Source organism: Amphiura filiformis, chromosome 10 (assembly GCF_039555335.1).
Source record: "Amphiura filiformis chromosome 10, Afil_fr2py, whole genome shotgun sequence".
NCBI lineage: Eukaryota > Metazoa > Echinodermata > Ophiuroidea > Amphilepidida > Amphiuridae > Amphiura > Amphiura filiformis.
Window position 1 is genome coordinate 9,320,676 of NC_092637.1, and position 27,203 is coordinate 9,347,878.

Sequence of the window (27,203 nt, forward strand, 5' to 3'; positions counted from 1 at the left end):
TGCTCATAGGCCTCTACGATTTAAATGCGTCGCTCTCAATCATTTGCTTGGCAAGGGCTTGGCAAGTCTGATACCCTGTTTCAATTAAAAGATAATTGGTACTTTTGACTACAAAGTATGTCGTTTTGTATCCAAGTCAAGCTGGTACATTTTAAAATGAACAAATTCCTATATCCATGAGTGACCGCAATCTGGCCACTCAGGCTAAAGTCGGAAACTTTGAAAAGAGAGTTAGTACCGTTACTAACTTGCTCAGTACCTATTTATACGCGTCACCTCCAAAGTTGGAGTGCCCCCCGGACATAAACAAACCTTTTATAGTTTCACCGGCCCCAGTCAATTTCAATGTTTGTTTTTTTATTTTTCCCGCGGTAGATACACACAGCTCATGGGCCAATTATAGACTTCTTCCAGTCGTCTATACCCGGGTGCATAGTCATGTACTTTAAACCTGCGGCAAAGACTACTGTAATATCCTACGAGCTTTTCCTACGATCTGTCCACAGTCGACCACGTTTGCGTTTGACAATAACCTTGGATCAAACGTGAAAGTAGCGACTAGCGACACACATTATTGCTCTTTAGATCAGTCTTTTTATTTATTTAATAATAATGGCTACCTCAAGCTACCCAGATTTGTCTCAAATTCGTATAGGATTTGTGGGTGTCGGCAACATGGCTCAGGCAATCATTGACGGCTGGATGAAAGGAGGTAAGCTTAAAGCCTTAAAAAAATTATGTATAAAACTAAGGTGAATTCAATTGCCCTCAATTCAACCTGCATCATTTTAAATATCAATATGCCCTAGACGCAGCAAGAAATTAGAAGGAGCCTACTAATTATACTGAGAATTTTACGTGAGTATTAGTATAGACTATATAGGTATGCTAGGTGAATTCAAATTTGCCATCAAACTGCATCATTTTATACTTTTTTATATATCAAATTTAAGCTCTTGAGTAAACAAAGCCAAAACTGAAAACCTTTTTTTTTCATAGCACTTTCCGTAGCAAAGTTACATCTTGTCAAAGATTGACTTTCATCAAAAAGATTCAGTTAGCAAAATTCCCCAAAACGGTATTTTTGGGGTGTTTCTAGATCTTAGTCTCATTATGATAGCAGCTTTTTTAATGGAACTGCTATCAAAATCCTCTAAAATTCCATGTAAGCCTGTCTTATCACCATAAAAAATCATATATTTGGGTCAAGTGAAGTATAGAAAGCATATTTATGTAGGTTTTTTTCTTCGGCCAGTTGTTTTAAATTTCTATGTAAATATGCATTGACATTGTCGGCGAATTTGACTGACTAGCAAATGTGTTATAACTAAAGTTTGCCTGGGATTCCTAGACTATCTAGACATAAAAACATGTCATCTAGTTATTTTCCATGTTTCTCACAACGAAGAGAGTATGATCAGTATCCGATATTATCATGCGCAGATCAGAGGTGGGTGGACAGAATATGAAGACACCTGGGTCAGTCCCACACCACATTTCGCCAAAATACATTCTAGAAACGCTTGCTGTTAGAATAAGAAAAATTTTAATGCTAATTTATTGCACATTCTAGGGAAGCGTGGTTACCTTTTTGAAATAACCGAGTGAGAGGGTTTTCAAGAAAATATTTTTCCTGTCAAAACTGAAGCATCCTCTGCATAAAAGAAAATATGAATATTAACTGCACATCATATATAACGATTCGTGATACCCAATTGTGGCACATTTGATGTCGTTTAAGAAGCAGAGAATTTTATTTCAATTTTATATACGCCAAAATATTTTTTTAATTGAGCAAAAATAAGGATAGAAAAAACGTTGAAAATCCTATGTGAATATTACATTAGACCCGCAAAAGATTACTGTTTCGTTTTTATGGTAATCTAATCTTTTATTTCCTGAAAAAACATTTGGGGTCTAAAATGGAATTTTTATGTAATTGATAAAAACATCGAACGTGTATACAAGAAAATGGTAGGTTTTCCTCTATAGTATTTTACTGACCATGGAAATGTACTGAGACACAAGCACGTCAAAATCGATATAATGTATTGTCCATACAGGCGCCCAGTTATCACTGTTTATTATTGGATTTTTTTGTATAAAACACGCAGTTAACTTAATTGGCGCTAATAATACACATAAATGTTTTTAGGCAAATAAAATTCCAAAATATGGTACGTTTTCTGCCTTTGCTTGTCACGTGGTAGGCCTATGTTGAAGTTGCGATTATACCTTCAAATAAGTTTCAAATGAATTCCAAGAAGACAAATGGCCGAGTGGTCTAAGGCGCTGGGTTCATAGTGTATCCAAAGCAGTCCGCCGCCGCCGTGAGTTCGAACCCCGCCTCCGCCAAACTTTAATGAAGTAAAATTAAAATTGAAATTTTAATTTAAAAAAATTTCATATTGGGGAAATGTGACTGGCAGAATTTATGTATGGCGTGGAGTGGTATAAAAAAAAAAATCGAGAAGCAAACTATAATTTAAAAACAAAAACCACCATACGATACCAGAACCACCCTAGCCTAGGCGGCTCGAACTGAGGCTAACCTGCGGGGACTAAGCCGGGACTGTACATATTTGTAACAGTTTCCAAAATTACATCCCCGGGTAGGTCCCCGCTGGGAAGGGGGGGTGCAGGGGGTCAGAGTGCCCCCCTGACAAAAAAAATGAAAGAAAAAGTGCCCCTCTGACAAAAAAAAACCCTCTGAGAAAATTATGAGGGAAAAGGGCAAGGAGCCCCTTTTCTAGCAAATGTAAAATACAAATTTTGTGACAATAATGCCCTTTTTTAGCCGGATAATGGGCGAAAATAGTGTAAAATACCATTTTTTTCACGCTACGCGCGCACATCATAAGGCCCTTTTCGGGAAGCTCGAAGACATACAGTCTCTGTATTGTATGATGCAAGTGCAATTTTTTTCGTCTGTGCCCCCAAAATTTTATTTTGCCCCACCTGACCAGGAAAGCTGGCTATGCCCCTGGTTACATGCGAGTGCGTTTATAGTTTATACGGGCACTACTTGCAAGTTTACATTAGTACTGGGTTATACAACCATGATGTGTCAGATTCCTTAGGGCTCAAGCTTTAATATTTGATGCAGGATGATCTCCTGAGCATTTTGACACCTCTTTTACTGAAATCGGCCAAAAAATTAGAAGGTGCCAGCCAAAAAACTTATGCTGACGGGGGGGTCATTGTCATTTTGCATCAAAATGTTATTCTAATATGCCTTATTCTATTGATATTGGTGTTGTTTTATATGTGTAGGCCTACATCCATATCAAAACGATGCACTTGTCGGCTGCTACATGTGTCTCATTTAATAGCTAGGAATAAATATCGGACTCATTTCAATTGGAAGTTACTTCAAATCCTCCCTTGAAGTCACATGGTTAATAATGAGTGTTCTAGCTGTATTCATAAACCATGTAACTTGGGATTGATTTGAGGTGATCTCCGCTAGAGATGAGTCTGGTATTCATTCCTAGCTATTATTTAAAATGAGACACTTGTAGCAGCCGACAAGTGCATCGTTTTGATATAGATGTACACACGTACATGTTATTGGTACCAAGGAATTCATTTTTGATTTTGAAAGTTGCATAAGATTCGGGGCATCCATATTCTTGGAAACTATTGTTTTATGTCAAAATTAGGGTATGATAATGAGGGCGCTTTGCTCTTAGCACGCGCACACTCTTTCAACAGTAAAATTTAGTGTCGTAAGTATGAAGATAATCATAAGTGGCACCTGATCAAGAAATTTGAACGTTTTACATGATTCGGTTTGACTTTAACACCCATTTGAACATTTCATGGAACGCTGTCATCGAAATGTACAGAGGTCAATGCACTTTCATACCATGTACATTTCAACGGAGGGCTTCATGAAATTACAAAATACGGTGCCACGGTCAAACGAAAAAAAAAAACTTAACGCCCAAGAAAAATCAACTGGCAACACTACAGCTAAGACAGCAAGTGCTAGTATTGGATATCTCAAGAAGAAGCAACCAGCCAGTAAGGTTGCGAAACGTCACAACTAATTGTGAGTACCTGGATTTGTTTTGAGAACTATAGTGATAAGCACAAATTTCTTGTAGAGGTTCCACCTATGATTATCTTTAGTTATGTACACAAAAATTTCAATTGGAAGAGCGAATTCAAATTTAATGCAAAGCGCCCTCATACCCTAATTTTTGCTGTTTCCAAGAACATGGATGCTCCAAATCTTATACAACTTCAAAAAATGGATTCTTTAGCACCAATAACATATAAAAACAACACTAATATCAATAGAATAAGGCATAGAATAATATTTTTGATGAAAAATGACAATTGTCAGACCCCCACCTCAGACCCCCCTGTCCGAATAAGTTTTTTGGCCGTCACCTTCTCATTTTTTAACCGATTTCAGTAAAAAAAGGTGTCAAAATGCTCAGGAGATCATCCTGCATCAAATAAGCTTGAGCCCTAAGGGATCTGACACATCACCCTTTTTTTACCCCTCTATAACCAACCCCTATTTACATTCGAAAAGTACTTATAAGTGACATTACAAACGATCATCTGAACAAGTCTATAATTTCAATTTGTTTTTATACTCTATATTTAGATGTAATAAAACCAGGACAGCTCATGGCTAGTGCTCCGTCTGACAGAAATCTCAAAGTAGTCAAGGTAAGCCACCAGTGTTGCCAGTCTTCCAAGAAATTTCCTGATTTTAGAAAAACATGTGATTTTTTTTATGTTACACCCTGTAAGGGCTCATATTGAAATACCCTACCACGTTTTCACACAGAAAGAAGGCAGGATTCCCCTCGCTAAGCGCGCGCCTCAGTAAAGCTCGGTCATAAAACGGATGGATTATATGCATCAGGATTTTAACAAAAGAAGGCTAGCACAGGAAAGCTGCAGGATGGCACACACCTTCCTGTGTAAGGGAATTTAAATATGAGCCCTAACTTACGACATTTAGGAATAAATATCAAACTCATCTCAAGTAGAAGTCACTTCTAAATTAAATTAAATTTTGGATTTATAAAGCGCCTTTCTCCAGATCAGCGCTTCAAATCATCTACAAGTCACAAGGTTTAGGAATGCTATCTGAATTTCTAAACCATGTAACTTTAGGATTATTTAAAATGATGCCCCACATGTGATGAGTTTGGTATGGTATTCCTAACTATTATGTAAAAAGACACATGTACCAACCGACAAGTGCATCATTTTGATATGGATGTGTATTTAACTATAAGCACCCACCCAAAATGACTTGGTTAAGCGCCCTGGGTATTTAATTGAACAAATATGGTAGGCTACTAAAAACTAATATTCTGAGTACCGGTATTTGAGAAGTGGCACTTCATGAATATTAATTATGAACCTTTAAAAATAAAAATAAACAAGAATTTGTCTTTAAAAAAGACAAGTTCACGGATCAGGTGTATAGTACATATACTTTGAGCTACTTTGATCTAACATTTAATATTCATATTTAACCTACTCTGCACTCATTTGACAATAAATAGTGATATGAGGCTTAATAATGATACCTGCGTCTTGACTCTGGAAAACAATATTTTTTAAAAACCTCATTTTGCATTTAGTTTTTTAAGCCACCTTGGGAGCCACCTACAGGATCTCATTTTGCATTTAGGTTTTTATTGCGTTGCAAAGTAGCAAAACTTTCTTTTTAATTATATGGCCCAATTCGTGCCTGGAAAAGGCTATCCCCTCTTACAACCTATCGACAGGTCTAAAATCTATAATGAGGTGTCACCGGGTTTGCAAGAGATAAATAATACCAAATCTAAACACCATGAAATTCACCACATCACGACCAAGCTCACATTGGGCGCCCCATTCCTTTTTTAAAGGAATTTTTATTAACTCTTGCTAGCTTTTGTCAGGGTCAGTGATATTTGTCTTGTCAATATTATACAGGTTTATACACATGGGTTATTACAAGAGTCAATAAACATTCAATTAACTATAGATAATGGACTTAGTTTTGTGCAATGTAGTTATATTGAACTTTATCTGAAGTAAATCACCTGCTACACAGTTTTCTATACAGAATGATATGTTTACTTTATGATTAGGCCTGACCTAACCCCTGCTGGTTTTGATTAACCAATCAGTTATGTGTATTGTCACCATGTGATGGCCATAAGCCAATTACAAACATGTTTCTAAAAAAGGCTAAAAAATTCCTACGCTGGACAGACTCTTGGACAGGTTAAGTGTTGAATAGTAAGTTCTCAGTGGGGCAAGATTAGATAAAGGCATACAAACTAGGGTATGAGATATTAGGAATTATTTCCTAGCCTCTTAATCACAGGGTGGTGTGCTATGTAGCTATTCAAGACACAGGATATGTAAGGGATAAACTGTGCATATGAGATATGGGTGCAAGTGGCATCATTTCACTGTCGTGAAAAAATGGGTAGGTATATATTCTTTTGTACGTAAAAGCCAGTCTGGAAAAGACCCGGGAAAGGGCAATACAATTGTATTATTTGGCCTAATGAATAAAAGCTGTTTAATGACTTGATGTCTTAAAATAAAAAGGTAATAGAAAAATAATTGTTTGGAAAGTGTTGGCAGATGGTAGCTCATAGTTGCTGACACCAAATATCTTGAAGTCTCTGGGAGAAAAGAAAGTCGGTGGAGATTCTAAAAGTGTGGACATTACATAAATCTACACATTTTCAGGTCCAAGCAAGCATACATGTAGAAATCTGCAATTTTCAGTGTTTTCATTTCTTTTTTGCTCGTTTTGAACATTTTTTCCATATTTTCCATGCTTTGCCTAAATGCGTGAAAATGCATGAGATATAATAATGCTAAATGTGCATGTAAATTGAATTGAATTTTTTTTTTATTTCTACAGGAGAAAGGTATCCAGACAACGCACGATAACTGTGAAGTTGTCAGGTCATGTGATGTGGTGATTCTAGCATGTAAACCATACCACATAGCACAAGTATCAGAAGAGATAAGGTCAGAGGTCACAGGCAGCAAACTTGTATTATCACTCCTGGCTGCTGTAACTATACCAAAATTGGAAGCTGTAAGTAGAGTTACACTAGGATCAACAGCAGCTCATCTATCAGGGGCACAGTTCTTTAACCCCAATACATATGTAGGCCTACATTCATTAAAATGACCTTGGGTACAAATACTCTGCAAGTTGAGGTCAAATTTTGCACTATGATTGTTTAATTGAGTTTATTGAACTATGCCATATTGAGATGAGGCCATTGTGGTTCATTGTGTTAGTAGATTATTTCAGAAATAGCAGGAAATGCCAAAGAAGAGGTTTCCACTGAATCCTTTACCTCACCCCATTTCATCAAATGACACACCAAAGCAGACGCTGGTGGCCGACGTCATTTTAATACGGCAACAGCCAATATCTTAAGCAAAACAAACAATATGATGGCAACACTGCCTGGATGTTGCACCCAATTATTTTTCTCCTTGCCATTGTGTGTTTTTAGCTCCATTGGCCCCGTTACGCTATTTCCTAGCGCAATAAACATTTTCACATGAAAATAAATGATTTTGGATTTAAAATGAATGTGAAGAAAAAAAAAATCCTGTGCCGGGGATGAGGATTGAACTCCGACCGCTCGGGGGCCAGGTAAACCTGTTAACCACTACACCACACAAAGCTATTGCGTGAATTTGTGAATTTTTTGTATTGTATCATAAATAGTGCGTTATTCATACAAAAAATTTAAAAAAAGCAGTACTTACAATGAGGTTCACTGTCGAACCTCAACGGATTTAGACTGATAAAATATTGCTTGATAACATACATACACTTTTGGAATTATTTGAGACATTTACGTGTAAAACCAATGACGACATCAAAATTCAGTAGATCTTGGCCGGCCCCCCTGCACCAAAGTATAGCTTGAAATACCCCTGACAAGGATCTTATTGCTAACTTTCCTGGTCTATCTACCCAGATGAAACTTGGCAAGCTGATCCTGGCTGCTACGGTTATTATAAATATTTTGGCTGATAAGAGTTCTGCGTCTGTATAGAGCTGCGTCCATGTGACTTATTGTTAAGAGCAATTTATCTAATGTAATTGCGCTATATGAGCAGTCAAGTTAGCTCAATCGATAAGGCGTTTGACTATGGTGCGAGAGGTTGCGGGTTCGAACTCTGACGGTGCCTAGTTTGCTCTCGTGGAAAAATTAAGTTAGCTTGAAATTCCCCTGGACAAGGAACTCACTGCTTATTGTCTCGTTGTAACCCGTACGAAACTCGGGGAGCTGATCCTGGTTGCGAAGGTTATTTGTGGAATGTCTAGGGTGTGCGCTCTTGAAGCTGCAAAGTCCCAGAGTTGTGGTTAAATGGTTTATGGAATGATGTGGGGGCGTAGTGGTCAGCGACAACCTGTAAAGTGTGCTGAGGCTTGTGGATCAACGCTCTACACGTTGTGCCTGTGCGTAGCGCACTATAAATCACTACGCTTTTACTTTTCTTTTTTTTTTTATAAATTGGTGTCCACCCACTGTCCAATGTTTGTTATGTCACGGGTTCGCTATGTTTAAAATTAGAGTGCTATGTCAATATGGGTAGCTACAAGGGTAAGGGATCTGTTAGAGTTAGGGTTGGATTCTACATAGAGAACATATTTCATATTCGACAGAGCAAACCTTATTTTTGACATAGTGATCCTTATTTTTGACATTGTGGCCTTATTGTTGATATAGTGAACCTTATTTTTGACATAGTGGTCCTTATTTTGACAGAGATTCTTATTTTTGATATAGTGATTCCTTTGAGTGGGTCGTAACCTATTATCGATAGTTCTTTGTTTAACAAAGGGCGGTTTTCGGTGAACGGCTCTTTTCAGAGCCATCAGTAGGTAAGGGCGGTGTACATGTCTCATTCTTAGGTACATTGTCCTGAATAAGTCTGAACTACTCCACGACGAAAGCATAACAGTTCCAAACTTGTCCAACGATGAACCCGCTAAAAAACCCACTAACTGTACATACTGTTATAAACTTCTGTCGTAAAAGCCTATCCCACAATTTTTTCCCTGTTACCAGGGTTTACCAAGTGGTACAAAAGTCCTTCATACTATGCCCAATGTTGCCAGTGCAGTACAAACCTGATATAACCTTTAAATATTGTGGTTCTTTTTTCCCTGTTACCAGGGTTTACCAAGTGGTACAAGAGTCCTTCGTGCTATGCCCAATGTTGCCAGTGCAGTACAAGACATGATATAACCTTTAAATATGTGGTTCTTTTTCCTGTTACCAGGGTTTACCAAGTGGTACAAGAGTCCTTCGTGCTATGCCCAATGTTGCCAGTGCAGTACAAACCTGATATAACCTTTAAATATTGTGGTTCTTTTTTTCCTGTTACCAGGGTTTACCAAGTGGTACAAGAGTCCTTCGTACTATGCCCAATGTTGCCAGTGCAGTACAAGCCTGATATAACCTTTAAATATTGTGGTTCTTTCTTCCCTGTTACCAGGGTTTACCAAGTGGTACAAGAGTCCTTCATACTATGCCCAATGTTGCCAGTGCAGTACAAGCCTGATATAACCTTTAAATATTGTGGTTCTTTCTTCCCTGTTACCAGGGTTTACCAAGTGGTACAAGAGTCCTTCAGTACTATGCTAATGTTGCCAGTGCAGTACAAGCCTGATATAACCTTTAAATATTGCGGTTCTTTTTTCCCTGTTACCAGGGTTTACCAAGTGGTACAAGAGTCCTTCATACTATGCCCAATGTTGCCAGTGCAGTACAAGCCTGATATAACCTTTAAATATTGTGGTTCTTTTTTTCTCTGTTACCAGGGTTTACCAAGTGGTACAAGAGTCCTTCGTGCTATGCCCAATGTTGCCAGTGCAGTACAAGCCTGATATAACCTTTAAATATTGTGGTTCTTTGTTCCCTGTTACCAGGGTTTACCAAGTGGTACAAGAGTCCTTCGTGCTATGCCCAATGTTGCCAGTGCAGTACAAGACATGATATAACCTTTAAATATGTGGTTCTTTTTTCCTGTTACCAGGGTTTACCAAGTGGTACAAGAGTCCTTCGTGCTATGCCCAATGTTGCCAGTGCAGTACAAGACATGATATAACCTTTAAATATGTGGTTCTTTCTTCCCTGTTACCAGGGTTTACCAAGTGGTACAAAAGTCCTTCATACTATGCCCAATGTTGCCAGTGCAGTACAAACCTGATATAACCTTTAAATATTGTGGTTCTTTTTTCCCTGTTACCATTGATTACCAAGTGGTACAAGAGTCCTTCGTACTATGCCCAATGTTGCCAGTGCAGTACAAACCTGATATAACCTTTAAATATTGTGGTTCTTTTTTCCTGTTACCAGGGTTTACCAAGTGGTACAAGAGTCCTTCATACTATGCCCAATGTTGCCAGTGCAGTACAAGCCTGATATAACCTTTAAATATTGTGGTTCTTTTTTCCCTGTTACCAGGGTTTACCAAGTGGTACAAGAGTCCTTCATACTATGCCCAATGTTGCCAGTGCAGTACAAGCCTGATATAACCTTTAAATATGTGGTTCTTTTTTCCCTGTTACCAGGGTTTACCAAGTGGTACAAGAGTCCTTCATACTATGCCCAATGTTGCCAGTGCAGTACAAGCCTGATATAACCTTTAAATATTGTGGTTCTTTTTTCCCTGTTACCAGGGTTTACCAAGTGGTACAAGAGTCCTTCATACTATGCCCAATGTTGCCAGTGCAGTACAAGCCTGATATAACCTTTAAATATTGTGGTTCTTTTTTCCCTGTTACCAGGGTTTACCAAGTGGTACAAGAGTCCTTCATACTATGCCCAATGTTGCCAGTGCAGTACAAACCTGATATAACCTTTAAATATGTGGTTCTTTTTCCCTGTTACCAGGGTTTACCAAGTGGTACAAGAGTCCTTCGTGCTATGCCCAATGTTGCCAGTGCAGTACAAGAGGGATGTACCATGCTAGTAAGGGGATCCAATGTTACAGAAGCGGATGTAGCCTTGACCAGAGATTTATTCAGTCCTATTGGTTTGGTTGAGGAGGGCACAGATGCATTGTGCAATGTAGGAGGAGCATATGGTGGTGCAATTGCATACGTAAGTATATTTTGTATTTGTGATGATAACCAAAACTTATATGTGACATGATCAAGGGGAATGAGTCACATGTCGACCCTGGTCAAAAATGAGTTTCACATATCTTTCTAAAGAAGACATTTAGAGCTTTCAAAAAACTGAAAACCCCAAGTTGATACGACTTTTCTTTGCGAAGTTACGTCACTTTATCAATCGCTGAAAACAATAGAAAACAAAAGATTTATAACACTTTCTTTGCCAATATCTCAAAATCAATGTTAGCAACATCCGACTCATTCCCCTTGATCGTGTCACATATTCAGACCAGCCCTCCAATTAAAGACCTATTCAGTGATTTGCTCATCATGAAAATTGTAAATCGTGGCCTAATGGTTAACATACTTGCCTTTAGTGCTTAAGGGCCCGGGTTTGATCCCCGGGGGGTTGAGATTTGCTGGGATATTGACTTGGGGAAAATATGTCTGAAATTAATTGGCAACCTCTGTAGATTAAATTCAGACTTTTCTGCTCTCTCCATGGTACATTTAGAATTGGGTAAATGAACCAAAGTACTCCTGTGTGCAGAGAGCCATACCTGTACAAGTATCTCGCAGCCAGTTTCGAAAAGAGTAGGGTGTTAACCCCTGACTGTTCCCAAACTGTCCCGGTGTTCAAATGGACCCCTTGATGGAAATTTAAGCTTCAATAGACGCTTTCACAGGCTATCCAGGGTTGTCAAAACCTGAACAAATCAAATCAAATCAAATCAAAAATAATCAAAATTAAGTTTTTTTGCATCTTTTTTCATCATAGATGTGCTAACATAGTGTGCATATGTATTTGAATGGAGCTTCAACGTTGTCAATACTGCAGTTTTCCTCACTTTTTGCCTAATTTTTCATTTCCATTATTTTCCAAAATAGCTAATGACAATTTTAATGACTTTGACTTATTCTTCACTTTTAAGGGCTGGGGTAAGGACGTTGACACAGTATTTATTGTGGGACCTGGGAGCACATCAGACACATCAAATTGCATCCTATTATGAAGAATGTCCTTCTGATATCAAATAATTTTGATTTTTTGAAATTGGCGATATAATACAAATTTTATGGCAAATTATTAAAAATTGATATTTTTACATTTCACAGTCCTCGAAGTCCGAAAATTAAAATCCTTTTGCAGACAGGTAACACACATGATTAGGAAAAATTTCCAGCGGGTTTGCTAAAATCACCACTGCCAGCAGGAAATATGAATATTTTTTTCCGAGCAGCTTACAATTTTATGCCTTTTGGGAAACTTTATTTATATCGTCAATACGGGAGGTCAAAATTTTCATATAATCGTCGAATTTCGTGCAATTTCATACACTTTAAGTACATAGCTTTAGATTTATGCAGACTTACCTAGTTTTGATGAAAATATGCATTTTTGACATGACACTCGGGACGAATAGCTACTGAATACAGCCGGAAGACAATTTGTAAAGATAACAGCTGAATGCCAATGAATGCTGAAATTTTACTCCCGTCACTTTCACACCCAACCATTTACACATCCTTTGTTTTATTTTACACATCCTGTCACACCCAACTCATTACGACAGCAAACACCGCGCCGCTGGGAGTGGAATGCACCAGGTGCCGGGACCAGGTAGAATGCACAGCACTGGGCCAAAAATATCTCATAGCTGCTGCTCGTGTTTGTTTTGCTGTGTAGGCCTACATTAAGAAATTGGCTAATTATTGTTTTTGTTTTCTTTACTGAGGCCTACAAAAATATTGGTAAAAGATGTGATGTTAAAAGAAATTTGTTGGAACGATAAATAGGCCTATGTCTTCGTGATAACAATTTAATTAAATTTGTGACAATATTTCTGTAACATAGTATCTTCTCTGATATAATACCGTACTCGTCGTAATTATGTTTATAGGACTATCAATAACATTATAAATAAGAAATCAGATTCAGAACTCATAATCGATCGACCCAGGCGCCACAGCTGAAAGGCACCAAGCCGTGCAAAAAGGAAACAACAATTATTATAGTTGGCTCAGTGATGTTAACACCCATAGGCCCCAGACTAAAATTGTGTTGAAACATACATATTTTGTATTTTCACTCTAGCTCTACCTATATTTCTGGGGAAAGAGCCCTAATTTATAATTTAAAATCTTTATTCATGAAAACATAGGCCTACATGTACCTGCAATTTGAAATTAAGTGCAGAAAGATTTTAATAGAAATAATTATTTGATTTCCACATTATTATTTGAAATGATATCACTGACGCTTTAATTTCAGACATATGATTTATTTTTCATGAAAATGCAATGTGACATCAATGGTCTATATGCAATGCGTGTGCATTACAGGGATGTGAGAGTTCCTTTTTTCAGCTGATTTCCTCTGTTTTGCCAAAATACGTGTTTTTCTTTTATTTTCAGCCCATATTTGACGTTTTTACCCTGATTTTACCCTGTTTTTAGTGATTTTCCTCGTTTTTGGTCCGTGGCCTCTCACACCCCTGGTACTAAATAAACTGAAGTTATGTGCATCGTATCATTATATCCACAGACCGCAGTTAGTCCGTGCACATCGTGCATTTCAATACTAAAATGCAGCAAACCTTTGACGAAGCGCGACTACCGTGATGTTGCAAATTCGGCGCTAACAACGCGACGGCGCACAGTTCATTCATAAATTTCCACTCAGCAACAACAGATCGCCTCAGCAGCCAATCAGAGACAAGTGCGTGCAACGCAGTAAATAAGCGATGTATCCTTACAATACGCGCTCGTCAAAGGTTTTCTGCATTTTAGTATATAGGCCCTTGGTTTATGAATATCAATTTTCTTCAGTCAAAACGCATTCCCGGAGCACATTATAGGCCTACCGGACATATAATCAAACCGGAGAGCACCATCAGCATAATAGGCCTGCCACTTGTTTATTAGTACACACCTGGGACGGGTTTCAGGCAATCGATCATGCCTCTACCCGCGTTATAAAAAGGGGTGGAAAAGTGCACAGGAGTGTGTAATTGAATGGGAGTGAAATTGCGAGGGTGCGAAATGTAGACTACGAGTTACTTTTAGTAGCTAAAATGGGCGTGTAGTCCAACGTCACGGGTTCACGGGGTCACATCACAAAACTTGGATTTATTAATTTATTTTATACTTTGAAACACTATATGCACCTTATTGATAGTTAATATAATATTTACTGATATGATACGGTACTTGTATTTGATTTGGCATCGTAAATTGCTGGATTTTCGATCCAACAGTATTGATCACTTTTGCTAAGATTATTGTACAATGAAATCACCCGCCATTTTGAGCATGGTGGTGTTCAGCATAGTTGTATGATCGCTATGCGTATTAATCTGGCGTCCCCGGTTCGATTCCACAGACGGCTTATTGAAATTATTTAGCATCTGTTCATCTTTTTTCTTTTACGAAAAGGAAAAACTATATTGCAAATCAAGATGTGTGATTATTTATAATTTATTAGCCTATTTTGCGCTCACTTTTAGTTCATACTCTTCTGTGGCTATTCCGTTTAAAGACAAACCTCCCTCTGGAATCTACCGGCGGATGGGTACTGCTGGGTGCATTCTACTGCCCTTAAGAGATCTACAATTTTAATTTTGTTTGGACTTTCACTGGGATCACTGAATGGGCCTTTAAATATTTGGTCCAATTCCTTAAGGTTCAAATTTTAAGTGCAGGTTAGAATCAGAGTGGTTGAGGTTACTTTTTTAATATCACAAATATCTGAAATGCTATACTCTGACAAAAGTAATCTGAAAGTAATGTATAGTCAAGACAACGCCCAAAAACATGTATCTAAATTGCCACTCCACAATGCACATTTGAAGTTCAATTAGCATCTTGCCTAATCACCAGGGCTTCTAGGATATCTCCGGCAATCACAACATTATGCCTGAAATGATAGAAAATTAATTATCAAGCACAGATCATGTGGTTTTATTTGAAACAAACTCATACTGACCATGCATAAAAACAAATAAATACAGCCGTCTCTCAACACGCGATATCTAAATTCCCGGGCGCAGAGATTGTAGAGTGCAATGACGTCCTAAATGCAATGAAGGCTGACAACAATTGAGCACAAGTAACCATGACGTTATTGCACTAGACAATTTCGCCGGGGGAATTATGAATATTGTGTGTTTGGAGCCGGCTGTTTTTATTAGTTTTTATGGTCAATTCAAGTTTGTAAAACCATGTGATCCGTGCTTGATAATTTTTTTTAACATATACGGCATAATGTTGTGATCCTAATGTAGCAACAGCTTGAACAGAATAGTTGAAATTAAGGGCCTTATATTTGCAAACAATACCTGCATTTTTATAGACATATGGGATTGTTAATATGGAGTGCTCAAGTGCTATCAGTGTACCTTTGTTGTAATATTTCGGGCCGTTTGCCCATATTTGGCCATTTGGGCACCTGTACGCACGTTATGGTATAATGCTAAGTGCTATCAGTATACCATTTCAGAGGGCTGGAGCTACTATATTTGTTCAGGGAGAACCTTGCAGTTGCCAGGGCAACGAAAAAAGGAAACCCTGTTCTATGGACCTGACCGACCCAGATTTGGAAACAAAATTTTCCTGTAAAAATGACCGTCAACCCAAAGTTCAAAAATATCATGAGCCAATTTTTTTTTTTGTATTTCCGAAAATTGCAAAATATTTACAGATTTTGATGCTTTTTTTTGGTTGTTTGCCAGAAGAAACAATAATTTATAGACTGATGGACCCTACTTGAAGGTCTCTCTGCTCATTCAACAAGGTTGCTTTTTTCAGTCACCTTATGGACAGCTGTATTTTTTTAGAAATATTTACTAAATCAAGACTTACTAGAAGTTTATATATATATATTTGTATGGTGTGTTTTAACTCTCTTCACGCGGGTGTCGACTGCAGACGACCAGTTTCAAAAAATTTTAAAAATTTAAAAAAATTTCAGAAATGTAAATTTTCATGACCATATTTGGAATCTGCATGAAAAATGCATTAAAATTAGTACAAGCAAGCCTAGTATTGGTTCAGTAGTTCTTAAGTTAGCTCTTGAAATTTTGAGAAAATATTTCAAAACTTGAACTTTTCCCATTGAAGCACATGGCTAGCATGCAGAGCATTAACATAAACAATAAGCATCTTGGGTACTGAATTAGGTTGAATACGGTGGTATCTTTGTTTGGTGTTGACTTGTTATTTATCGATTAAAAAAAACTTATCATTGATAAACATACAATTTTTTTTTCAGATGGCCATAGTATTAGAATCCATGTCGGATGGAGCAGTTAAAATGGGAATGCAGAGGCATATGGCTACCAGGATGGCTGCACAAATTATGATGGTAGGTGGACTATTCAAGTTGAAATCCATACACCCCCTATGAAAGATATGACCTTAATCTTCCACACAGGGAGTGTGACTTTCAAATGGAGTCACCAATTCAGTGTCATCTGCTCCAAAATGGGCAATTCCAGTTGAAATCCATACACCCCATATGAAAGACATGACCTTAATCTTCTACACAGGGAGTGTGAATTTCAAATGGAGCCACCCATTCAATGTCGTCTGCTCCAAAATGGGCTATTCCAGTTGAAATCCATACACCCCCTATGAAAGACATGACCTTAATCTTCCACACATGGAGTGTGAATTTCAAATAGGAGTACCTGGATGGGTGACTCGTTTTAAAATCTGCATGCCCGGTGTAGGAGATTAAGGTCATGATTTCCATAGGGGTGTAGGATTTCAACTGGAATAATCCAATAAATGATTGCCTTCTTTACTCCTAGCAAAGATCAACTACAGCTGTCTAATATTAAGCTACTTATTTGCCTTAACAGTATTTTAAGTAATTATAATAAGGTATGTAAATACCAAAAGTTCCTTCTCCTGTAGGACTAACCTCCATATTTAGACCAGGTCTTAAGTTAAACTTGTTTTGTGCATTTACCTTCAAGTTTTAGTGACCTGTGCAAAGTATCTGACTGTGGAGGTTTTATGTAACCAATGTACGTATACTGCTTCAATCTAGAAGTACAAACCAAATCTATGGCATCGAGGGTCGATGCTTTGTGTCACACGCATTGCATGTTAAAAATGTGATGCATAAAGAGCATGGTGCGCTTGGCAAGTACAAATCGCACAGCAGTTGATGCGCCATACCTCCAGTTTCCGAGGTTTATTTACCTCGTATTTCTGAGTTGACAGATTATGCATACATTTTGTCATACCTACAGGGTACAGGTAAAATGCAGCTAGAAACGGGTCTCCATCCAGGTCAAATCAAGGATTCTGTGTACGCGTGTTCACCAAACGGTACTACCATAAGAGGAGTGCAAATAATTCGACTGTGGAGTATTTATGTAACTAATGTATATACATACATTTTGTCATACCTACAGGGTACAGGTAAAATGCAACTAGAAACGGGTCTGCATCCAGGTCAAATCAAGGATTCAGTGTGTTCACCAAACGGTACTACCATAAGAGGAGTGCATGCCATGGAGCAGGGTGGAGTTAGGGGAGCATTGATGGAAGCAATGGAGGTATCTGTCAAGAGAGCTGAAGAAATATCGTGATAATGGATCTCGACTTGAAGGAATGTCTATTGTCATGTGAGTGCAATAGGTTCCGCTGCATTTAACCACAAATTGCCTCAGGCAAAACTCTTCCTGGGAACTAAACAACCCACAAAGTTATCTTCTGTAACTCATTGACCATCTGTGTCATATACTGCCTTTAGCTATAATGGCAGCCTGGTGATCTGGTTGGCTCATTGACAATTCTTAAACACTTAAGGGATGGGGTATGAACGTTTGGACAGTATTTACTGTGGGACATTAGAGCACATCAGACATATCGAATTGCATTCTCAATACGAGGGATGGCCTTCTGATATCAAATAATTTTGATTTATTGAAATTCCCAATGTAATACAGATTTTAATGGCAAATGATTAAAAATTTATATTTTTGATATTTAACAGTACTCGAAGTAAACTTTATAAATCTGATGATTTATACTTAAAGTGTGTGTAGGTGGGATGAAAGCCGATGATCAATTAAAATTTTGACCTTTCGTATTGAAGATATGGATTTTTTTCCCCAAAACACCAAACAAAATTAGGTCTTTTTGGGAAAAAAATCAATATCTTCAATATGAAAGGTCAACATTTTCAATTGATCGTTGGCTTTTCCTCCCATCTACATACACTTTAAGAATAAGTCATAAGATTTATACAATTTACTTTGAGGACTGTTATATATCAAAAATATCAAATTTTAATAATTTGTCATAAAATTTGTATTATATCGTGAATTTCAAAAAATGAAAATTATTTGATATCAGAAAGACATTCTTCGTATTCAGGATGCAATTCGATATGTCTGATGTGCTCTCATGTCCCACAAAAAATACTGTCAAAATGCTCATTCCAGATCCCTTGAAGACCCATTCAGTGATTTGCTCATCAGGAAAAAAAATCATCAAAATTTAGATTTTGGTACCTTTGTCATTGTCATAGATGTGCTAACATAGCCTGTTAGTGGTCCAGCCGAAAGCTGTGTATTAACATATGAATCAGTAATTGATATACTGACAGTATATAAATTAGCTACATGTATTTGAATGGGGCTTCAACTTCATCGATACTGCTGTTTTCTTCGTTTTTTTTTGGCCAAATCTGTCATTTCAAAATTACCAAAAGACAATTTGAATAACTTATCCTTCACTTTTAAGCAATTTATAAACAAGTATAATATTTTTTACCCCTATGCTGGGATCACTGAATGGGTATTTAAGAAAGTTCCTGCAATTACCTGTGTGATATGACACGATATCACACACTTTAGCGCAAGTGGGTCGACACGATACTCGTACACGCACTATTTGAACCAATCGGAGATGCATAGCAACAACATGACTAATCGATTCTAAGTCCTAGGTATTTCCTTGTAAAATGTAGGATTTAATTTGATTAAAATTTAATATACTTATGATTAATGTATTTATTGAATCAAAGTATTTAACTTATAATATAATGATTACGCCTGTGTTATATGAAATGATAGATGCACTCCACGGCTAAAAACAATACCTTTATTCTCTAAATCTTAACTACTGGAGAGAATTAAAGTTGTGATCAATTCTGTTCAGGCATTGAAACCTAATAGCAAGAAAGATGTATGTCCAATAGCTGCCTATTTGAAAAAACTGTTAGCCCTATGAGAACTACCTGCCGATTGGCCAAAATGAATATTGTGTCCAATTTTGAACCAATCAAGGAGGGTATCAATAAGATCATCTGCAAAATGCAAGTTAGACCATAAATAGTTTAAAGCCTAGTCATAATTGGCAATTGAGATGAACATTCCAAGTTAAAGGTGTCAACTCCTGAGGTAGTGGGAATTGACCTTTTCGGTAAATCCCATAAGCCTTTGCGAGTACACCCGAGATGTCGTCATTTGACGTCAAGCCGACTTGTAATGTGCAGAATGATATTCGCTAAATGATGTGCGCATCAGTGCAGATCAGCATGACATCAAATGACAACATCTCAGGTGTACTCGCATAGGATTTACAGGGGTTGGTAGGGATTTGCTGCTGAGAATTCTTATCCCATCCTGATACCAATTTTCCAAGAACTTTGGACCATCGCTATAATTTTCGACTAAATTTAATGCATATTACAAATGTTTTTGCACATTTTCCCAAATTTTTTGGAAAATTTTGCCTACAGTGAGACAAAATTGGGAAAATTCTCAAAAATGTGATCCATGTTTGCGGCACATTCCATTTACATACCCCCTGAGAACTTCAATCACCTGATGAATGAATCTCTACCCTAATGCCTCAATATGATGTTGATGGATTTCTCACAAATACAGTTTCAAAAAATCTAACATGAGGTAGCCATTGCACATAGGAATTTCTTGCACTCACATGATATTAAACTCACTGAACTGATATCTGCTGATAACTAGTTATCGTTTGATCAGCTCGTAATAGGCGGGAAATGTTAGGTTTTACTACTACACTCAAAAGTAGACCCACGTTAATTTGTGATGCTTCTGGTGAGATGTTACAAGATAATTCTCAAAATAAATTATTTTGTTATTAATCTGCGATGTTATAAGGCCCGCCGATTACGAGCTGATCAAAGTAAAGTAGTCACTGAATGTGAAATCTGGACAGGCAATGGACTATTCCAGTTGAAATCCATACACCCCCTATGGAAGACATGACCTTTATCGCTCCTACAGGGAGTGTGAATTTTAAATGGGGTTACCTGAATGGGCGGCTCCATTTGAAGTCTACACCCCCTGTGATCATTTTAACTTGAATAGCCAATTTGATTGATATGACACGCATACCTCAACTTAAAGGGAGTCTCCGGCAATCATAACATTATGCCTGATATGTTAGAAAAATAATTATTAAGCACGAATCACATGGTTTTATTTAAAACAAACAGGGAACAAAACTCATTAACCATAAAAACAGTCGGCTCTCAACATGTGATATTCAAAATTCCCGCGCCGAAATTGTTTAAGTGCAATGACGTAATGGTTATTAGTACTCGATTATCATCAGCTTTTGTTGTATTACTGGAACGTCATTGCACTCAACAATTTCGGCGCCCGGAAATTTTGAGACAGGTGTTTTTATTCGTTTTTAAGGTCAATATCGGCTTGTTTTAAATAAAACCATGTGATTCATGCTTACATATAAGGCATAATGTTGTGATTGCCGGAGTCATCCTTTAAAGCTATAATACTAGTAGACTGAAACAGTAGATAGAGCCTATGCAATACAACTTCCCCAGGGCCCAACTATTTTCATGACGTGAAATCCTGCGATGCACCTTGCAATCTGCCCTTTTCTGCGGAATAAGATATGGCACGCCGAAATTTGACTTTTCCCATGCAATCCATTTTATGGTAAATTTCGCAAAGAAGTAGGGTTTCTCTCCTAGCTTTCTGTTAATGAAAACGATCTGACAACCTTGTTTTAAAACTTGCACAAGCACTGTTAGAAACTTGAAATCTATGATGTCGTCAAAATCCCTGCAACATGCCATTTTCCTTGAATTTAAAAAGTTTTCACACAAATGAATATTTTCTGTGCAGTTCTCCACGAAATTGGTTACTGAATTATGTGATATTCATCCTCATTTATATGAAGTTCTGTCCTCCAGGGGCCCCCTTTGGGTTTTCCCATAATAATACGATAAAACAGTGGTAGGTATGAATGGTTGTTGATTCAATTTTGAGACCTGTCCTTCTGTCACCTTGGAGCTAACAATGTCCTCCAACATGGCTGCCATTTCAATTCTGATTATACTACATGTATTCTGATTGGGGGTATTGCATAGGCTCAATTCAGTTACTAACTCAGAAACTGATCTTCATAAGAAGTTGTACATTTACCAAAGATTACTAAAACTAAAGTTTGTTTAGTTTTTGTTACCACGCTCGTCAGTAAAGTTTCAAGTTACGCGAGTCAGTCATTATGTGACATGTAACTAACGTTAAGTGTTGCACCTTACTGCGTGCATGCCATTCTATATCTTTTTTTTTTTTCCGCCAAATATAATCTGAACAAACTTGAATAACAGTGGACACTAATAACTGAACTATCTGAAGTTACAGAGTGGTTGTCCGACAGGCAGCCGAAATGTATACACAAAGTTCTTTCATATCTTCTTCATCTTTCCATTGTCAATAAATTGTCATAAACTATAATTTGTGCTCTGTGCAAAATTTCCAATCTGTGCATGTTTTAATGAAAAATGATATAAAAAGTGAGAATTTTGATACAAACACACCCGTTTGTATAAACCCCAAGTGTGGTGTTTTCAACTGTTGAGTTTTATACACCCATATTCTGACCGTGGAGTTTCACACAAAGAGTAACCCTGGAATTATGGAAACCTTTGGGCCTCATAACTGCTAAATTGTTGGTCTAAAGTATGAAAGAAATAAAGCAAGGTACACCAACTTGATGTGGGGAAACGTAAAATGCAGACTAGACAGTATGCAGGGGGGGGGGGGTGCAAAAACAGCAAATGTAGGCATAAGAAGTAGGCAAAGTTCGATAGCCAATAATTACCACTTCCAAGGCCCACAGGAGTGCTAAACCTGCAAAAACAACAAGGATCAATGGGAATACAAAAGTGCACTAGAACGAGTGCAATATAAACAGACACACTAACCAAACAACCAGTGTAGGCACAAAAACAGGCAAAGTTCGATGGTCAAAAATTGCCAATTCCAGAGCCCACAAAAGTGTCAGGAAAACAGTACAAAAGTACACTGGAAGTGATGAAATCACTGCACTGTGCACATAGCAGTCAAACAAAAAACAGACAAAAAACAACCGATGTTTCGAGCAGATAAACTGCTCTTCTTCAGGGTCAGACAAAATATAAAGCAAACAACAAGAACTCAAGGGTTGACAAACAGAAGGCCTTAAAGGGGGGTAACTCTATTGGTTTTGGATATGGATTGTCTTTAAAATTTCATATAATATCAAATATTGTCCCTTTTATGCAGCTTTATAAAAAAACCGAGAGTATTTTCTACGTAAATGTGAATAAATAGCAAAATTTGCAACCCAATACTTGGTATGCGTGAATTGCATTCTGGGAAGGGAAGCAATAGCATGTGCCGTAATTCCTGTTCGTCATGTGCCATGCGTGCATGGTTGCACTGACATTAACCAAGCTCCACTGTACTAGGTACACATTCCAATACTACGGTGACATTTCCCCACCAGTCTTTTCGTGTTCGTCTGTATATCGTTCATGATGATTTTTATGCCTCCACCGGAGGTATTATGTTTCCTGGTTGTCCGTCCGTCCGTCCATCCGTCCATCCGTCCGTCCATCTGTCCGTCCGAGCTTGCGGGTGCAATTTCTCGTAACTGGTAAGATGTACAGTGATGCAATTTGGTGGGGGGATGGTCGTTGGCGGTCTTCAAATCCCAGTAGGTTTGGTTAGTGGGTCAAGGTCACCCAAGGTCATCTAGGGGTCGTCTGAGGTCAAATGAGCAAAAACTGTCGTATGGGCATGAAGCTTGGTGTACAGTGATGCAATTTGGTGGAGGGATGGTCGTTGGCGGTCTTCAAATTCCAGTAGGTTTGGTTAGTGGGTCAAGGTCACCCAAGGTCATCTAGGGGTCATCTGAGGTCAAATTAGCAAAAACCGTTGTATGGGCATGAACCTTGGTGGGTACTGTAAACATTTAGAACCAAATTTTTTTGAAGGTAATTTTGGGGTCATCTGGGGTCACGCAGAGGTCATCTGAGGTCAAATAACTTAAAACTGTCGTATGGGCATGAAACTTGGTGGGTACAGTCAACATTTAGAGTCAAATTCTTGGACGGTCATTTTGGGGTCACCCAGGGGTCATCTGAGGTCAAATAACTTAAAAATGTCGTATGGGCATGAAACTTGGTGGGTACAGTCAACATTTAGAGTTAAATTCTTGGAAGGTCATTTTGGGGTCATCCGGGGTCATCTGAGGTTCAATAACTTAAAACTGTCATATGGGCATGAAACTTGGTGGGTACAGTCAACATTTAGAGTTAAATTTTGGAAGGTCATTTTGGGGTCATCCGAGGTCATCTGAGGTCAAATAGCATGAAACTTGGTGGATACAGTCAACATTTAAAGTTAAATTTTTGGATGGACATTTTGGGGTCATCTGGGTTCACACAGGGGTCATCTTGAGGTCAAATTACTAAAAACCGTCAGTATGGGCATGAAACTTGGTTGGGTACATTCAACATGATACGCCTCAAGGTGGAGGCATTGTGGCCGACGCTTTGCGTCGAGAACCGCGCAAGCCGAGAACCGCTCTAGTTGTATATAAATTATGGCATAATGGCAATAGAGCTCAATAACAAAGCAAAACAGAAATGCCCCAACGACAATGCTGGAAATGCCCGTATTGAACGGAAAATTTAGATTTTAAAAAACTCTTTTTCATACCGATTCAGAAAAAAAAAGAAACCAAATATATTTCCCCTTGCAATATGTACATTTCAATGAATGTAAATAATTTTGGGTTTAAAAAATGGAGCAGAAAAAAAAGCTATCACTACCGGGATTTGAAAAATACGACGCTCTAGCCAACTGCGGCACGCGGGTAAGTTCGGAAGGAAGTTTTAAAGCTTTATAGTAACGTGGTCGATCTGAAGTCTCTTCAGCAGATATTGCGGTTCGCTTTTTTCATACAATGTGAATGATGCGAAACCAAACTAGCTGTTGAGGAGACTATAATTATCTACGATAAGCCTGTCCATAATTCAAGAAATTGGTAGCCACCAAGGAAGCTATTTTTGTGTGATTTCTCCGGAAATACATCGACTTGGAGCATCAAATTTCAGGATAGTAATGAGAAAAATACGATCTATTTTGTGATACCAAAAACTCATGAACAATGACAAAAATCGGGGGGATGATGTTGTCGATCGGGTTACGGACCTTTAACTCACTTTTGGCCTTTTTGAAATTTTGGTATCAAATTAATCTGTAATACCACAGATTCTTAAAATCATAAAGCCTTAACTCAATTCAACTTCCTATTGCATCTATAGCACAATAATACTTAGTCACATCTCAATGCAAAATATTATTTTACTCATTTTTCCCAAAAAGGCACTTTTTGAGTTGAGGCCTTCTGTTTGTCAACCCTCGAACTACATGCTGTAGTTTAAAACAATTCAAGTCAAAAATTGAAGACACCGCTTATTTTGCTCTGAGTTTGCTGTCGTGTTTGCTACTTAGTTTAATTTCAACTTGCCTTCAATTTTTGACTTGAATTTGTTTTTTTTTCGTTCCTGTTGTTCATATTCAAGGTATCCGCTTGTATCATTTATTGATCCTTGATGTGTTTTGTGTCCTCGTCCGTTGGATTTACCATTACCCACTTGGTCTAAAGTATATAAAGGTAGAATGGCAAAGACTAGTACTTGAAGCCATCTGTGTGGTCATATATTTGGCAAAGATGCTCAGTTTGTAGGGAAAAAAAAAGATTTTATCCAAAAAAATTTCGGTCAAGGTAACAAAAATTAGTTAAGTAAAAAAACGAATTTACTGATTTTTAAAAATTATTTATAAATATCTAGGACCCATTAAAAAAAACCATTTTGACCAATATTGAGAAATTTTCATTAAAAATGGTTACAAATGCTCAATTTTGCAAAAGAATCCGTTGTTTTGTAATGTTAGTTGATTTATTTTGACACCAAAATTAATACAAACAGTAGAGTTTGCTAGTAATTCTTAGTCAGTGGGAGTGGTCTAGTTCGTAGACACATTTCTGATTGGACAAGCGCATGATTTCGGGTGCCGTCTATCAGGCCGTAGACGTAACACGCGATAATGCGTAACATGTGTGTAGAGGTGCGCGTATGTATCGCGCTGGCTGCGTAGACTAGTGCGGAATACGCGAACGCGATAGCAATACGTGCAACAGAATACGTAAGTTGTAAATAAGTTTCGTTCATTTTATAATGAGGGGAGTTTTTATGACGGTAACTTAGTTATTGATTTAAAAATTTGTTTAGAGTTATTAAAATAATATTTAACTGACTAAGAATGAGAATAAGCGATAGGAATTTTTATTTTGCCTATCCTCTACCTATGATAGACAACAGGCAGGTCCAATATTTTTATCGTAGTGGATACCGGCTGCGCCGCATCCACTACTCAAAATGTCGTTTATCACACAGTAGAGGATAGGCAAAATAAAAATTCCTATTGTTTATTCTCTAATTAAGAAAAAAAAAAGGAAATCCTGACGGACCGATCCAATTGTTAAAATTCAATTGAGGGTAAGCAAACAATTTTTTCTTGGCCTAATGGGCAACCAGGTGTTGGAAATACTACTCTATAAGCAACTTTGTCATAAATGGCATCCAGGTGTTGGAAAAAACTACCATAATAGCAACTTCGTCCTAATGGGCATCCAGGTGTTGGAAAAAACTACCATAATAGCAACTTTGACCTAATGGGCATCCAGGTGTTGGAAAAACTACCATAATAGCAACTTCGTCCTAATGGGCATCCAGGTGTTGGAAAAACTACCATAATAGCAACTTCGTCCTAATGGGCATCCAGGTGTTGGAAAAAACTACCATAATAGCAACTTTGTCCTAATGGGCATCCAGGTGTTGGAAAAAACTACCATAATAGCAACTTCGTCCTAATGGGCATCCAGGTGTTGGAAAAAACTACCATAATAGCAACTTCGTCCTAATGGGCATCCAGGTGTTGGAAAAAACTACCATAATAGCAACTTCGTCCTAATGGGCATCCAGGTGTTGGAAAAAACTACCATAATAGCAACTTCGTCCTAATGGGCATCCAGGTGTTGGAAAAAACTACCATTAATAGCAACTTTGTCCTAATGGGCATCCAGGTGTTGGAAAAAACTACCATAATAGCAACTTCGTCCTAATGGGCATCCAGGTGTTGGAAAAACTACCATAATAGCAACTTTGTCCTAATGGGCATCCAGGTGTTGGAAAAACTACTCTATAGCAACTTGGTTGTAATGGGCATCCAGGTGTTGGAAAAAACTACTATAATTGCAACTTTCTCCTAATGGGCAACCATGTGTTGGAAAAACTACTCTAATAGCAACTTTGTCCTAATGGGCAACCAGGTATTGGAAAAAAAAAAAACTCTATAAGCAACTTTTTCATACTTAGCATCCAGGTGTTGGAAAACTATTCTATAGCAACTTTGTCCTAATGGGCAATGGTGTTGGAAAAACTACTCTAACAGCAACTTTGTCCTAATGGACATCCAGGTGCTGGAAAAACTACTCTATAGACCCATTCCATGTCAACTCCAGGGATGTGCACCGCAGCACCTCTTCAATTTTTTTCTTTTTCTGTGTGGTGGTAGATATTGATGAGAAAGTAAAATCCTGAAAATTTGAGCTTCATACTCCATTTTGTTTTCCCGTGGCATCAATTTGAAATTTAGGGGGGGTCAGCGTACAAAATGTGTCGCAACGGGAAAGACGATGCTTG

General features: G+C 37.8%; 1 protein-coding gene across 1 annotated transcript; it reads left to right on the forward strand.

Annotated features, from left to right (window-relative positions):
* The first annotated feature begins 484 nt into the window (after positions 1–484).
* On the forward strand, positions 485–21,900 carry LOC140162479 (pyrroline-5-carboxylate reductase 3-like). The gene is made up of 6 exons (XM_072185717.1): positions 485–712; positions 4,622–4,686; positions 6,902–7,081; positions 10,914–11,123; positions 16,407–16,499; positions 17,560–21,900. The coding sequence occupies exons 1-6, from the start codon at positions 613–615 to the stop codon at positions 17,734–17,736; spliced, it is 825 nt and encodes a 274-aa protein (XP_072041818.1). The 5' UTR covers positions 485–612; the 3' UTR covers positions 17,737–21,900.
* The last annotated feature ends 5,303 nt before the right edge of the window (positions 21,901–27,203 follow it).

What these genes read in the sequence shown, in the direction of transcription:
- LOC140162479 (XM_072185717.1), top strand. Translation starts at nt 613, where the DNA reads ATGGCTACCTCAAGCTACCCAGATTTGTCTCAAATTCGTATAGGATTT. An exon ending in TGACGGCTGGATGAAAGGAG is followed by an intron (nt 713 to 4,621) that starts GTAAGCTTAAAG and finishes CTCTATATTTAG; the next exon opens with ATGTAATAAAACCAGGACAG. An exon ending in ATGGTGGTGCAATTGCATAC is followed by an intron (nt 11,124 to 16,406) that starts GTAAGTATATTT and finishes TTTTTTTTTCAG; the next exon opens with ATGGCCATAGTATTAGAATC.